The 15,169-nt window shown below is 42.0% G+C and overlaps 1 protein-coding gene across 1 annotated transcript in view; it reads left to right on the top strand.

The window, feature by feature from the left end:
- LOC109300949 (FRAS1-related extracellular matrix protein 2-like) overlaps window positions 1-15,169 on the top strand; it is a 112,397-nt gene that overhangs the window by 89,921 nt on the left and 7,307 nt on the right. Inside the window, exons 10-19 of the mRNA XM_019521837.1 lie at window positions 105-269; window positions 2,488-2,670; window positions 4,264-4,394; window positions 5,414-5,572; window positions 6,266-6,569; window positions 8,194-8,325; window positions 10,421-10,752; window positions 13,445-13,637; window positions 14,310-14,414; window positions 14,656-14,783. Of these exons, the coding sequence (XP_019377382.1) occupies window positions 105-269; window positions 2,488-2,670; window positions 4,264-4,394; window positions 5,414-5,572; window positions 6,266-6,569; window positions 8,194-8,325; window positions 10,421-10,752; window positions 13,445-13,637; window positions 14,310-14,414; window positions 14,656-14,783 (1,832 nt within the window). The remainder of the gene's footprint in view (window positions 1-104; window positions 270-2,487; window positions 2,671-4,263; window positions 4,395-5,413; window positions 5,573-6,265; window positions 6,570-8,193; window positions 8,326-10,420; window positions 10,753-13,444; window positions 13,638-14,309; window positions 14,415-14,655; window positions 14,784-15,169) is intronic.

The raw sequence follows: 15,169 nt of genomic DNA, 5'->3' as shown, positions 1-15,169 counted from the left end.
ACAGAGAGAGAGAGAGAGAGAACCTTAGAGAGTGTGTTTGACTTTTATCCTATCTTCTGTGGTACCATTACATTATCCAATACATACATGTCTCCTGTCTATAGGAGAGATTGAGAAGCTCTGTGTGGTAATGCTAGAAGATGATGCCATTTATGAAGAAGAGGAGGAATTCAGATTACTGCTTGGAACACCAAAAAGCAACTCCATATTTGGTGCCTCTATTGGAGAGCAGAAAGAGATCTTGGTCAGGATAAAGGATGAAGAAGACAGTGAGTTTTTAAGTGTCTTTGTGTTCAAATACAGACATTTGAGCACGTGTTGCAACCTTATCAGTGGCCAGTACCAGATGGTTCAAACGAAAGTGCAAAAGGACCAGCCTGTAATACATAGTATTCCTATTTTAAATGCAAAAAAACCTGCAATGAACAATCATTGAATGACTTATCCAAAGGGGAAGTTTCCTCTGACCCTAGTAGTTAGACAATGGTTTATGCTTTCAAGCAAAATATTTAGAACTTCTTGTGTGCTTGTTTTTAATACTTGCCGTTACAACTCTGAATTCTATAGCAATCCTTATAAGTATGTAATCCCTTTATTGAATTCTGTTTGTCATGTGACATTTTGAAGCAATGAATTCCACACACACAAATATTGCATTTTATGAAGTATCTACTTCTGTTAGCTTTGAATTTTATCACCTCTTATTTCACTGAATGTCTCTGTTACCATATACTGAGACAGGGTGAATAATCTTCACTTGACCTTCTCCAGTATTATTCCAAAACTACTTGTTGTTTTGCATAATGGGATGTTGTACTAATAAGAGAGCTCCAAACAGGATCAAGTTGAAAGAACTGTAGATTTGTTGAGCTAGACTTTCAAAGCAAATTCCTAAACTTGCAGGGATAAGGAGAGAATTCTGTGGGATGGGGCGGAATCCTATTCCACTGTATGCACCCAGATACCAGTTTTTCAGCTATGTAAGTAGCCTTTTTGACACACACAAGCAATTTTCAGTTCTACTCCCTGCACAGATAATTCCTAAGCTTTGGCCTTTTGGTTAGAGCACAGGGGTTGTGTCTATACAAGATGCTATACTGCACATTAGACTAATCAAATGTGCAGTAAAGCAACACTATCTACATGCGCACAGTAGCTACTCTGCAGTAGATTTGTCTAATGTGCCTTTTTCTAGTATCTGTAGATACAGGTACTAGAACTTTAATGCACTGAAGCACATACGCAGACACTGACCAGGAGCAAATTGCTCCTAGTCAGCCTAGGCAGCAGAGGGCCACAGAGAGAGGGAAGAGCTGTCCCAGTTCAGCAGGATGCTGCCTTCCAGCTATGTGGAGATTGGGATGCATTTCACAGATCCATAGATTGTTAGGGGCTTGCAGACCATCGGGTCCAGCTCCCCCATTCTAGGCAGGAAGACAACTGGGGTCAAGTGACCCCAGCAAGTGACTGTCTAGTCTCCGCTTGGCTGCATCACCTCTGGAGGGAGTTTATTCCACAGTCTGGTCACCCTGACTGTGAAGGAGTTTTTCCTGGTATTAAGCCTGAAGTGGCCTTCCAGGCCTGGCAGGCGCACATTCAGATGTGTGCGGGGCCGCAGTTTAATGCGCCTGAATTTTCTGCATGTAATATTCAGGTGTATTAATTGCATGTGTAGACATGCCCTGTGTCTCCTAAAGTTGGTGAAATGCAAGTTCCAAGCCCCGCTGGGTTAGCAGTGCCTAGAACCTTGGTCTTTTGTTTCCTGGGTGAGTACCTACCCACTCAGCTGTGTATGATAAAACAGGGACAGGCCCTGTTGGTGCTGTCACTTCCTCCTTCTTTCACCATGGGTTTTTGCTAGACTTTATTCTGTGATTTACACTCACCCAAGTGTACACATGGGTGGAACCCCATATCTGCCAAGCTAGCGCATATCTAACTGAACCTGCACAGTAGCTATGTAGACACTTACCTGTCCATACTGCAAGGGCAAAAGAATTGCAGATTCCACTGAAGTGTGAAAAATGCCACTTACACAGGCAGAAAACTGCCATTGGGACACACAAAATGAAATAGGATTCTGCCTTGCTTTCCATCAAAGTAAGACACCTGTTTAGGTTTACCACCTCCTTTCATGACTAAGGAGCAAAATAAACAGCATTTGCAAATAACCACCTGGCTAACAACAGGTCATATCTCCTCTTAAAAATCTATCTTGAACTAAAACCACAGTAAGTTATTCTCTTTTTCTTTTTTTGAGAAGGATACAAAAAGACTTTTCAGAATAATTCCATTAGAATTTATTTTGGCTTAGTAAACATACCAGCAAATAAATCCTGGGAAATGTCCAGCTATTTCTTTTGTTAGATTTTTTAGCTTTGTTTTGGCCCACTTACCTCCATTGGAATGTCTTTTGAAAGTCCGTGTATTATATTTTACTGGATCCAGTGAGAGAGATTTTTCTCCCCACCCCCAATTTCTTTGCAGAACCAGTGATTAAGTTTTCTGAAATCAAATACAGCATTCAAGAGCCTCAGGAGCCTGGAGAGATTGTGGTTGTAAAGATCCCTGTTTTACGTTTGGGAGACAGCTCCAAAATATCAGCTGTAAGAATACACACTAAGGATGGGTCAGCCACTTCTGGAGAAGACTATAACCCAATGTCAGAAGGTAAGCATTTTCACTGAATGGTGGACTTTAGAATCATTAGCCCAGGCAGTGCTGTTGTGCATATGAATGAAGGATATGAATAACAGGATGTTGTTACAATAGAAAAATAGTGAGTGCTGTATTTTAAGCATCTCAATCATTGTTGCTCCTATGCTTGAAGATCCTTGGCTAATTATTTGTGAAAGAGAGGAATAGTATTCGGTGCCTGAATCCTATTGAAATTCAGCTGAAAATGGGCACCTAACTTTCTATGGCTACTTAAGTCCCTAAGACAGGAGCTTCTTGATAAGCAGAAGACCAGAGCTTCTTCAGGACTTCTTCGTAAGAATTTACATACAGTTTGGTCCAGCCATTGAATGGTCCCATTCTGGCAGCAGAGTTTTGGTTTTGAGCTCAGGCAGAAGCCCTTTTGGTTGGCAGAGGAGTGCTGGTATGATAAAACATTTAACCCTAATGGAGAAAAAGGGAGAAGATAGAGAAATTGTGTTCAAAGGCACTAGTCTTCTGTCTCATCAGCATTGAGATGATGTTGTCCTGTTTTTACTTATCTGGAGCTTTATCTCAGTGTGGAACCTTTGAGATGAAAAGGAAAGCAAGGAGTGTGGGTCTGTGGGGTGGGGGGAGCTCCTCCCCCACCTTGCCAATGCCCCCATAGACTTACCTGTGGGGAGGTAACAATTAGTGACATTTGGGCATGAGTCAGTTGTTACATGTGTTCACACATTAGTAGGTGCACATGCCTAGCATATGGGGCTTCTGCTCTCAGTTTTGTCCTGTAGATAATACTATAATATAAATAACAAATAACAATATTCTTAAACAGTATCAAGCACTAAAGTTGTCTGTAAAATACCTTCCTTCTCTTGAGTGTATGTTTAACTGTATAATTATCAATTTAATACAGCTTTTAATCTACTGGATATGCAGAAAAACAGTTATTGGGGCCATGCAAGTGGGCCATGGCATTTTTATAGCATGCTAGGTTGGGCCTCAGGGAGAAAAAGGTTGAGAACCCCTGGCCTACAGAGCTTTCCTTTATGTAAGCATTTCCTGTTAGCTTTAGGCAGGTCCACACTGGTCTCATTGACATCACACAGCTCCCTGCTCTGCATGCAGGTTTTTAGATCCTGTTCTGAGACCTGCATGTAGGTTTTAGACCCTGCTAGATGCTTTAACTCTCCCCCTGCATTGTACAGGGAGCCTAGACAGGTGGGGTTCTGCATTCCACTTCAGAAGCATATGCCCTAAAAGTGTTGGACTTTACCACTCCCCTGGTTTTTAGGCACCGTTTTTTGGATCTACGTCCAAAATGCATATATGCAAGGGGGCATCTACTCAAGGTCCCCCTACAAAAATGGAGTTAAAATGTCGTTCTCAAACACTTATAAAAATTCACTCCAGCATTTCATGTGTCCTTTGTCAGATAAAAATTAATAAGTTTGTACTTAGGCTTAGTTATTTAGTTTGCCCATTTTAATACTGCAGTCATTCTAAGCTGACTCAGGAAGAGCCAAACTGTTTTGTTCCAACAAGGTATGTTACTTGAGCAAACTGGATTTAGAAAAGAGGTTAACTTGTTTGTCTCTAAAACAGACATTGAATTCAAAGAAGGAGAAACTGAACATTTTGTTGAAGTTGAGGTCCTATATGATGGAGTGAGAGAAATGAGAGAAGCATTTACAGTGCACTTGAAACCTGATGAAAATATGATCGCTGAGATTCAGGTAAAGGTTGTGTTTACATTTGTTGTTGTTATGTAGGTGGTTATGTACTGATGTTATAATAAACTGATAGAGAATGTTAAGGGAGCTTGCACAGGTAAGAAGGGAAGGAGATTTGGTTACAAGGTGGAGGGAGGCTTGGGGCAGTGATGTAGGTCTCTTGTTCCATAACTCGGGGACCCCATCTTCTAGTACCCATCCCCTGAGCCCCAGTGTCCAAGGCTTACTTGTTGTGGCATGTCATATCTTTCCCACTTGGCTGGACATTGTACAGGGCACCCAACTTTGGAGACGTGTTGGGAGTGCTCCTGTGAAGAAGGACTTCTGTAGCCCAGGGCCTCATGATCAGGGCACATCTCCAAGAAGTGGGAGATGTTCAAATCCCTTCTAGGTGAGGGGACCAAGAATCTGGGTTTTCCAGGCCCTGAGCAGTTATTGAGCTGAAATGAAGGAGGTCTTCTCCCCTCTGTTTTGTGATGTACATGGCTTTATGTGACATCCAGGGGAAGTATAATCTAAAACATGTGTAAGTGGCTCAAAATGCCACTTGCATAACTAAATTAGCTGCATAAGTGCTATCTACTAATCTAAACGTATGGTTGGATTTGGTCCCTAATGTGGATTTAGATGGCTAAACTAGCCACCTGCTTTTAGCATCAATGAACAAGTAAGGCATTGCTTTCTCTTTACATTTTTTATCTGAATTATCTTTCCCTTCCTGAGTGTCCTGAGAGCTGATGTCACCCTGGGTATTCATTTTACCCTTCCCTACAGTTAACCAGTGAATAGACTTAATCAGAGAGGCTGAAAACTTGGGGAGCAAAGGGGTTAATATCAGAAGATACACTTTTAAGAAGTCATTGGAACAATGAGGGGAAACTAGAGAAAATTATATTTCATGAGTAAAATCAGAATAAATTTTAGCACTAGAAATTACAGCTGCAAGCACTCTTTTTTTTTTTTTTTTTTTTTTTTTAATATTTTCAGCTGTAGACAGTAACCTTTTAACTCTCACAATTCAGGTGAACAAAGCCATTGTGTACATTGAAGAAATGGACAGCATTGCAGATGTGACTTTTCCAGCTGTGCCCCAGCTTGTGTCGCTCTTGATATATGATGACACATCTAAAAGCAAAGAGAACCCACAGCCTCTAACAGGCTACCCTCTTGTGTGTGTGACGGTATGATCTCTCCCAAGCAATATCATTTGCTAATCCAGTGCTTTTGAGCCTCTCAGTATAACTGATTTGATTTGTATGCATTGATAACAGAAGGCACCCAATTTCTGTGTGCGGCTGTTAGACTTGAGTGAGCTAGGGTTCCTTACCCTGATCCATCTTTCTGTCTTTCTTTTTTCAGATAAAAGATTAGTGTGTGTCCAGAGCACATGCTTGTCTGGAATATTTTACAGCAATAGCTCCAAGATTGTAGCAAGGCTCTTGTACATGGTAGTGTTTTGAAGGAGTGCTAGAGAATGCCATGACATTCTTTTTTTTAAAAGGGCAACCCTAGGGGCAGAAAATTGAAATTAAAGTACCCTAACCATGTTCATATAGAACCAGACTTAAACCCCAAAATGAAGGACTGTAAGATCATTATCTAAATATTAGTATCCTTGTTTTAGGAACAGATATACAGAAAGGCTAAGATACAAGTTTTCAAATGTGTGTGCCTACGGTTAGGCATGTAAGACACTTAACTGTGTATCTGTTGAATTGGCATCTACATATAAGCAAAAATGATAACCATAAAGAAGTGAAACTATACTGCTAATGTTTTAATTACCATTAAAATGATATTTAATTGTTAGCATTCCTGGAGCAGACATGGGAAGCAGAGCATCTTGTTTATTTTGCATATCTGCCAACCGACAGGCATGTAATCCCAAGTATTCAGACTATGACAAGACTGGCTCTATCTGTGCTGCTGAAAACATCAATGACACCCTGACCCAGTACCGCTGGCTTGTCAGTGCTCCAAGTGGCAGCGACGGTGTCACCAGCCCCATGCGGGAAGTGGATTCCAACACGTTCTTTACCAACACCAAATCCATCTCCCTGGACTCCATTTACTTCCAAGCAGGATCAAGGGTGCAGTGTGCAGCACGTGCTGTGAATGCCAATGGTGATGTGGGCTTGGAATTGCTCAGTCCAATTTACACAGTGAACAGAGAAGATGGTAAGTGGTAACATGCTGACTGTGACACCTTGGAGTAGGGGAAGACAATGAAAGCTGCACTGCTTGCTGTTGATATAGGCCAGGTCCGAGTAGGCTTCAGTGTTGTATATAGTTTAGATTTATTTTGTGTAGAGAAAAAGCTTCTTTCTGAAAGAAAGCTGCATAAATTGCCACATTGACTTCGTAATTTTAATAGTTTATACCCATGACTCAGCTGTCATTGGCATAAGGAAGAGGTGGAGATGGCAATTATTTATTTGGCATCTTGTTCTAGTGAGGTAGCCAATGGGATCACTCCTAGACATGTGTCCTCTGCTTTTCACATTATAAACATGTGCCACAGAGATACATATTTCTGTTTTATATCATTCAAGACAAAACAGCTACTATCTATAAATGGAGAGGAGCAATACCTTTGAGCATGAAACCATTCAGAAACCTGCAGAACAGGCCAGAATTAAAGCATTGGCATAGACTAATAGACTAAAAGAGAAACCCACTGCAGAGTTTAAGTCCTGGCCTCACTGGTGCATGAAATTTCTAGCCTCATCTCAGGGTTTTCAATACAGTACCTGGGTTAGCAGAGATTTGCAGAAGTCAGCAAGCTAAGCAGGGAGCTGTTCAAACTAGACAGTAGACAATACTGTGGGTTTAGGCCCCATCCAGCGTTCCCTCTAAGCTGTGCTGAGGTGCAGGGATGCCTGGCCATGCAGCATGAGCATGCCTGTGTGGCCGCCCACACTGCACAGCTTAGAGGGAACGCTGGCCCCACCTCAGAGATAATGAACCACCTCACTCTGGGCCAGAAAGAAATGGAACCTACCCCCTCTCTGTTTCCTTGGTTGTGATTTCTCTCTGGGAATTATGTGTTTAAAACAAGTAAACTCTTTCTCACAGTAAACCAGATTGAAACACTCCATGATACTAGTGATTAGAGAGGAGAGAGACCTGTTTTATAACTTGGAGAAAAAGCTCAAACATGGATCTCCACATCCTGAGAAGGTGCCAAAACCCCCAGGCTGTTAGGAGTTCTCAGGCTCTAAGTCTCTCCTGGTTAATTTTTTCCACTTAGCAAAAATAACTAAATATTCAGTGGGTGTGAGATGCCAGGGGAGTACTGGGCATATGGGAGAGAAAGGTTCAAGTCCCTGCTTTGTACACAAGGCCTCAGAAAAGTCTCATCCTACAGTTAGGGATAAATGTACTCTCTGAGAACCTAGCAGATAAGGCCCTGCAGGCCAAGAGGCATTTTGACGATTCCCCTGGGGTTTATGAAAGGGCATCAGTTCCAAGTAACTTAACAGTGTTGAGACGTAGGTGGTTCTGCGCCTGCCCAGTGACAGGGGCTTTATTCATAGACAAGGTTAAGCAGCAGCTGAGTGAAGGTTTTGTGGATCTCAGGGGTGCCTGTATATATTTTATTTAGGCTCCTGGAATTGCTGTTAAGCACCTTTGTGAAGTTAGCCCTCCAGATCTATACCTGAGACCCAAGCTCCTAAAGGACTATATGCTTTGGACCTCAGGCTGCTGTAACCTAGTCTGGCTACAGACATGTCAGAATTGCCTTTAACTCATGTGACACAGTTTAACTGAGTCCTCAGGATTACTCCTTCTCCCCTCTCAGGTCTTTGTCAGCCTCGCATCCCAGGATCTGTTGGAGCAGAACCTTTCTCAGCCAAAATTCAGTACACGGGTCCAGAAGATCCTGATTACCCCAGTCTGATTAGATTAACAGTTACGATGCCGCATATGGATGGTAAGCATCATGAGGTCATACAAGCCTTTGAATGTTACATCTCCAGTAGTCACAGATACTTGGCAGTTGTGAGGTGTGTTCCCACCTTAAGAGAGTTTCTGGCAGAGAAGGACTTTTTTTTTTGGAAGAGACAATGCTGTACGCTTGTGGCCAGAGCAGCATTCATCCTTGTCCACACTTGAAGGTTGTTAAGGGTTTACCAAACACTGTTACAGCCACGTATGTTTTAATGTGGTTTGCATCTGAAATGAAAACCAGTATAAAATTCCTGTCACCAATATCCTGTTTTTTTTCTCCTTTACAGTGGTAATTCCAGTGACCACAGTAGAGTTACCCCTGGTTTATGCCAGGCTGACTGGGAAGCCCAGTGCTATAGACTTGACTTTGGAAAGAGCCATTTCAGAGCATGGATAGATGAGCAATGAAAGTGCTTTAAAAGTCTAGTATTTTACAGCCAATCTGCTGTAACTGTGTCATCTGCCTGGTTTATTCTTCTCCAAGTAGAAGCTAAACCATTGTAACTTTACTCCTGATTCTTTCAGGTTTAAAATTATACACCAGTTACAGTGAATCAGCTAATGCACACTTCTAAAAAACCCCTTCACACTGATGCCCCTGCCTCTTTAAAACAGTCTATTGTTGTATCTATCCATAGGACTGTGGGTAGTGTTCATGCGGTTCTGAAGGTGAAAGTGTTGTATTACTGTGTTAGTAAAAACCGTAATTGGAAGACACCAGCTTCCAACAGGGTAATTATCATCTTTCTAAAAGAACCAACTGTGATAAATGTTTGAAAAACCTAAGGAATGGTTAGATGTAAAAATTGCATAGCTATGAAAGAATACTGGGATGAGCTGTTACACTACAACTGTTATACCGATGTGATTCTGTAGTGATACGAGTATAACAAAACATCCCATCTGTGCTGCTTCATCCAGAACCAAAGTAACCACAGTTTAGCTCACTTATATTGCTGTAGAGTCATGCAGACATGAAAGACATGAAAGTTACAGCATGCTCATGCATGTTTCCCTTGCCTTTTGATCTTGCTGCAAATGTACTTTTTTCCATGCCCTCAATTGTTTTATCTAAAGCAGGGGGAAAATCTTGGACTACTTTACTTCTTATTTTTACAGAAAAGACACACACACAAACACACCCATGGAAGTCATTCTGTTTATTCATGTGGCAACTTCTCTTGGGCCGTCTACATTAAGAAGCTGGGTGTTCAGCAGTAATGTAGACGTTAGTACAGATGGGACAGAGAATTGTTTAATACTATTTTAGAAAGCATGTATGAGCTATACCCGTGCCTTCTGCAGCTATTGGAAATAGGCTTGCCTGATATATGTTCATGTGGAAGACTTCCCTAGCAGTATAGCAATAAGACATTTACTGAAAATGTTTTTTTGGCAGTAGCTTACTTCCCTAATACACACTAACCTAGAAGAAGGCACCATAGCATCATCTAGCTCCAACTCTACTCTGCCCAACTATGTTTAGCAGTTTTTCACTTCCTTAGTGAAGTCAAGGTTTCCATGTAGTTCTTTGTAACACTGCTACGCTGATGGTGACAGGGATAGGTATCTAGAAAATTGCTTTTAAAAATTGTATTTAACACTTTAATGTACTATATCTTTAACTCTATCAAACTAATGTTTTTCTCGAGCATAACATTTGCTCTCAGCAATGGGGTTTTTACTTTGGGGGGTATTGATGTAAGGGAAATAATGAATTACCAAAAAATATCCCTTAGGTGTAGTTTAATAGAAGATGCAGCTAGTGAAATAGGTGCAGCTAGTGAAATAAGTGCAGTTAATAAACAAAGCATACTTCACATACACCTGCCCCATGAAAAGACATCTGGAACCAAGTAGCAAATCCTTTATGCACACACTCTCTCTCCATACTCAGATATATCAAGTCTACGTATGACTTAGCTTCAGAATTTCTCTCTACAGTCGAAAGATGATTCTCATCCTACCAAGTTAATAGTGTCCACAAAAAAAGTAGGTTTTACTATGTGCTTAGAACATTTGAGCAGTCAGTCTTCTCAGTTCATGATAGTAAGTGGATGGGGTGCCTTATGTTTCAGGAATGCTGCCTGTTATTTCAACTCGTCCATTATCCAATTTCGAACTGACTCTCAGCCCTGATGGCACTCGAGTAGGCAACCATAAGTGTTCCAACCTGCTGGACTATGATGAGATCCCAACCAAACATGGCTTCCTGACAGAGAGCACCAAGAACCCTGACGTGATTGGAGAAACTTCACCGTATCAGTATAGCAACCTCCTGCGATCTGCCAAGACCTTGCGTTTCTACCGCAACCTCAACTTGGAAGCTTGTCTGTGGGAGTTTAACAGCTACTACGACATGTCAGAGCTGATGGCTGACTGTGGTGGCTCCATTGGCACAGATGGCCAGGTATGTATCAAAGCAGCAGCACTCACTTCTGGGCCTTAAGTTTTGAAAAACAAAAGACTAAATCCCATTTTATTTTACATGCTTGAGTTGTGCATGCACAGTCACAGTTTTCCCACTGAGCAGGCTCACTAGGATTGTGCTGTGGGCAGGCAGGTACACAGGGAAATAGGATTCCCTGAGTAGGCCTGTAAGGCTGGGTAAGCCCCAAAATTTTAGTCACTGTGAAACCATGACTTGCAGGGGAACAAGGAAGAACCTCCCAATTTTTGCCCAGTAGTCTGGTGGTTAGGACAGTTGCCCAATGGACAAAAGATCCAATATAGTGAAATAAGATGCAGTCCTATGCCTTAACCAAACCCTTCCTAATAAAATCCGTAAAGGTATTTTGTGCTGTCATGTTGATCATTTGCATTGATTGTCTGTAGCACAAATCTTCTAACATCTTCCAGAAGAGTTCAGAAACCCTAGAGCTTCTTCATATCACAGCAGTTCCTATACTTTTTGGACCAACCAAAAGCAATTTAAAAGCAATTTGGAAAATTGCCCAGTAAGTGCCCAGTCACTGTCAGTTCTCAACATTTCTCATAAGTCAGCATGCGCTTTGCACTGCTGACCCCACTTCAGCATGTCTGCAGTAATTATTTGCCTCACCACAAATCCCCTTTCTGTATTTCCTCTGAATTAATTTCAGAGTGAAAGAAGAGCAAAAAAGGCTGCTTGCCAATTGTGAGTTCCACAAGAGCACTACTCATTCCTGAGACAAGGTCTCTGGAACACGTCACACTTAAGGCCTAATCCCATTTTAAGTACTAACCTGGCCAAACATTCATTCAGTTAATGGTAGCATAAAACAGGGAATAAGCCACAAAGTTATCACACAAAAAATGTCCATCACCTGACCAAGTCTCCCAGCTGTGGGGACACCATGCACCCAGCTTGCCATGATCCCAAGGCACTCCCTGCGCTGGCAACATGGCACTGTTGGGATGTGTAGTTGTACATGTAGCATGGCAGAGGCATGATTGTTGGATCATGGCTCAGATCCCATTGTACCTTTAGTTGACCATTTGTCAGGGACCTTACCAGCAGTACTCCTTTAACTAGGAAGCCTGACAAATGCCCTAACAGGGAAGTGAATTGATATTAATATGTAATACAAGTACTGCTTTAAAACTTCAGGGGAAAATAGATGGCATAGAAACTGTTTGGTGAAACCTGCCGTTCATGAACTTGTGGTGACATTCGATTGCCATTTAGTAATCGCTGACAAATGTGCATTCTAGCAATAATTATAATAATGAATTTTAGCATTATTTAGCAATAATGGAATCTAAGATGCTACTGTAGATTCATAGATTGCAAGGCCGGAAGGGACCTTGGGGGATCATCAGGTCCAGCCCCCCCTGCACCAGGCAGGAAAGACAACTGGGAGTCAGGTGACCACCCAGTCTTCTCTTGGGGGAGGGTCTGTAGGGTAAGTGACAGCCGTCAAGAAGACTGCATGCTGGGGAAATAAAAAAAATTAAAAAAACTATTCAAAATATGGGGATCCATCTTCCTGAGATTATCAGCTCACAATCCCAGATGCTCTGTGTGAATTGTTAGACTGTCCAACCTAGGCACGCTCAGTTTGTGATGATCTGTGACTGGACAGGAAGGAACCTGATGCATGGAAATGTTCGAACTGTAAATAAACAGTTCAGAGGGACCAAACAGTTTGAGGGCCCTCAAACTGCGAAGTCGTTTGCGTGCTTATTTAGCACACAGCTATGAGCCCCTAAAAGTCTGTGTGGCCCTGCATGTCTGGGATTGACCACTTGGTTGATTTTGCTTTATGTATGGAGTCCTCCAATGTTGGGTACTTTGTTGAGATCAGAATAGTGGAAGGTAGCAAGTATATTTTATCTGTTCTGTCGTACCCACTACAGCCTCTGTATGGACCCATAAAAGAGAGAGAGAGAGAGAAACTCAAACTATAAAATTCGGACAGTATTTTCAAACAGCAGAGTTTAGAGGTGCTAAAATGTGAAGTTTTGGTTCAATCTATTGTACAGACAGGTGCCATTGGAAAACCTGGCTCTGGATCCAGGTACAGTTTTTGACCACCCCCAAAGTACATGGCTGTCCAGATCTGACCTGTAGATTAATCCAGCTCTAATTGTCACACAGCTTGCAAAGAATTATGAAAGGAGTGAAAGCAAAAGAACCAAAACAGTAATTGGTGCTAATTCTGAGAGAGCACTGGCTTTGTAGGTTTGAAAAAGATCTCCGGGGAATATGAGATTGGTAACATCAATTCAACACTGTAATGGATATTTCTCTAGACCCCTTTATTTCTTTACAATGTAGAACAACTCTCAGGGCAATGTCGGCTTGCCTTGCAGTTTGTCAGAACTAACATGAGTGCCTGTCTGATTTTAGTCAATGCCAGAACTCCAGTTCTTGTCATATGCCTCAGAATATATCCAAAATGAAGAACAGATGTGTAAGCCTGTCTAGTGAGGAGAGTGCAGCATCTAAACACAAGTGATGCATACAGTAAAAGAAAGACCTGTAAATGTGACTGACTGAAGATAGAGAATGAGGCTCTTTGTTACTGTTATAAAAGCCCACAGGCTCACTGCCACGCTTTTCTTCTACCTTCTTGGGGTTAGACATGAAAGTAGTAACCTTTTGCCCTGGTGTTTTTCAGGTGTTAAATCTGGTGCAGTCTTATGTCACACTGCGCGTGCCCCTCTATGTCTCCTACGTCTTTCACTCTCCTGTGGCGGTTGGTGGCTGGCAGCACTTTGACTTGCAGTCTGAACTACGACTCACCTTTGTGTATGATACTGCCATCCTGTGGAAAGACGGTATAGGCAGCCCCCCAGAATCGGCGCTGCAGGGTGAGGAAGCTTAAGCATCGGAGCTTTCCTTATAATTAAACATTATTTCGCCAGGATGCCTAGTCTTCAGTGCAGGAATCCTGGAGTAGCTAGCGTGAATAACTTAGGCTGCTTCCTGGCCTTAAAAATCACAGAGGAAGTACCAGCAAGGCTGATTCCTACTGTTAAAACGCCCAATGTTTTCTTTTTTAATTGTATGTGGTATTGACATTATTGTATAAAACCTTTCCCCCAAAGTATACACCTTTTAAGTCTACCAAACACTGAAGAAGAAAAAAAGAAGATATATGCTTTGGATGACAGACGTTTTGCCCCCACAGACCACCTGTGGATCCAGGGGCAAAGTATCTGATGGATTCATTTTTGCAAAGCAGTAAATCCGATGTGGATGCCCCTGTTAATGAGCACCCACTAACGAGTAATCTCACAGCACATGGGGCCAGTGAAGTTCTTGTGTTACAGTGTAAATCATTGTATATCTGTTGAAGTATAGTAGTCTGGGGATCTGAATGTAATGAGGGTGGAGGAGAGGGAATAGGTCACCCAGTGAGTGATGGAACTGTGCAGAATACTTCATGTTTCTAAATGCTTAAACTAGCCAAAGGACCTTTCTGTTGGAAGGCCGGTGAAAGAACAGTCCTTGGTAGACATGACAGATTTTCTTCTTTCTAGGATCTCTCTACCCAACCAGCATGAGAATCAATGATGAAGGGCGACTGGTTGTGAATTTCAAGACAGAAATTCGTTTCCGAGGACAGCTGGTAATTTCTCACCCAGGTAAGAACCTCATTCATCCTCCTGGGATGACATCTCTAGAAACATCAGTAGTGCTGCTTTTTCATGAGTGCCAATATTTTGTAATAACAAGCTTGTTTCAACAGAGTAAATGAAATGAACATCACTCTCTTCACGAGTGCTGGGTAATTCCTGGGTTTGCCTATTTCCTCAGCTGCTGTATGCTGATTGAGTCTGAGCCCTCTTGTATAAGGGGCTCATAACTTGCCATTTGCTTTTACAGGAACTTCATTGTCCTCAATGGTGATGTCTGCTGATCACCCTGGTCTCACGTTTACACTGAGTCTCCTGCGAAGCGAGCCAACTTTCCACCAGCCTGTTCAGCAGTGGACCTTTATTTCAGACTTTGCTGTGAGTGTATATGGGGAGTTGGATATGGGAGACAGAGGGCTTTCTAAGTGCTAGTCAACATTCACTCGTATTCAGGTGAAAGCTGTCTGTGCAGCAGTTTGCACTGGAAAACCAGTCAGAATCCATCTAGTTAGACTGAATCTAGTACATAACAATGACAGGGGTAATTTAGTTCTTTCCTTCTCAAAGCTGTTCAGACTGTTGATGTTCACTTCACACTTTCTTTTTACATAATGAATAATCATAACCCCTTCTGGGGTCCCTAGCTTGCATTACCTTCCATATACATTTGGTGGATAAGAAGCCCAGAAAGGGCAAGTGATTTGCCCAGATTAGAGCCTTGTTCAAGATGAGAGTTAATTGGTCCCATCTCCTTCTGAGCACAC

Source organism: Gavialis gangeticus, unplaced genomic scaffold, assembly GCF_001723915.1.
Source record: "Gavialis gangeticus isolate Ggan-Ray unplaced genomic scaffold, GavGan_comp1, whole genome shotgun sequence".
Lineage (NCBI taxonomy): Eukaryota > Metazoa > Chordata > Crocodylia > Gavialidae > Gavialis > Gavialis gangeticus.
The sequence above is the reverse complement of the archived record's forward strand: the minus strand, read 5'-3'. Positions and strand labels throughout refer to the sequence as shown.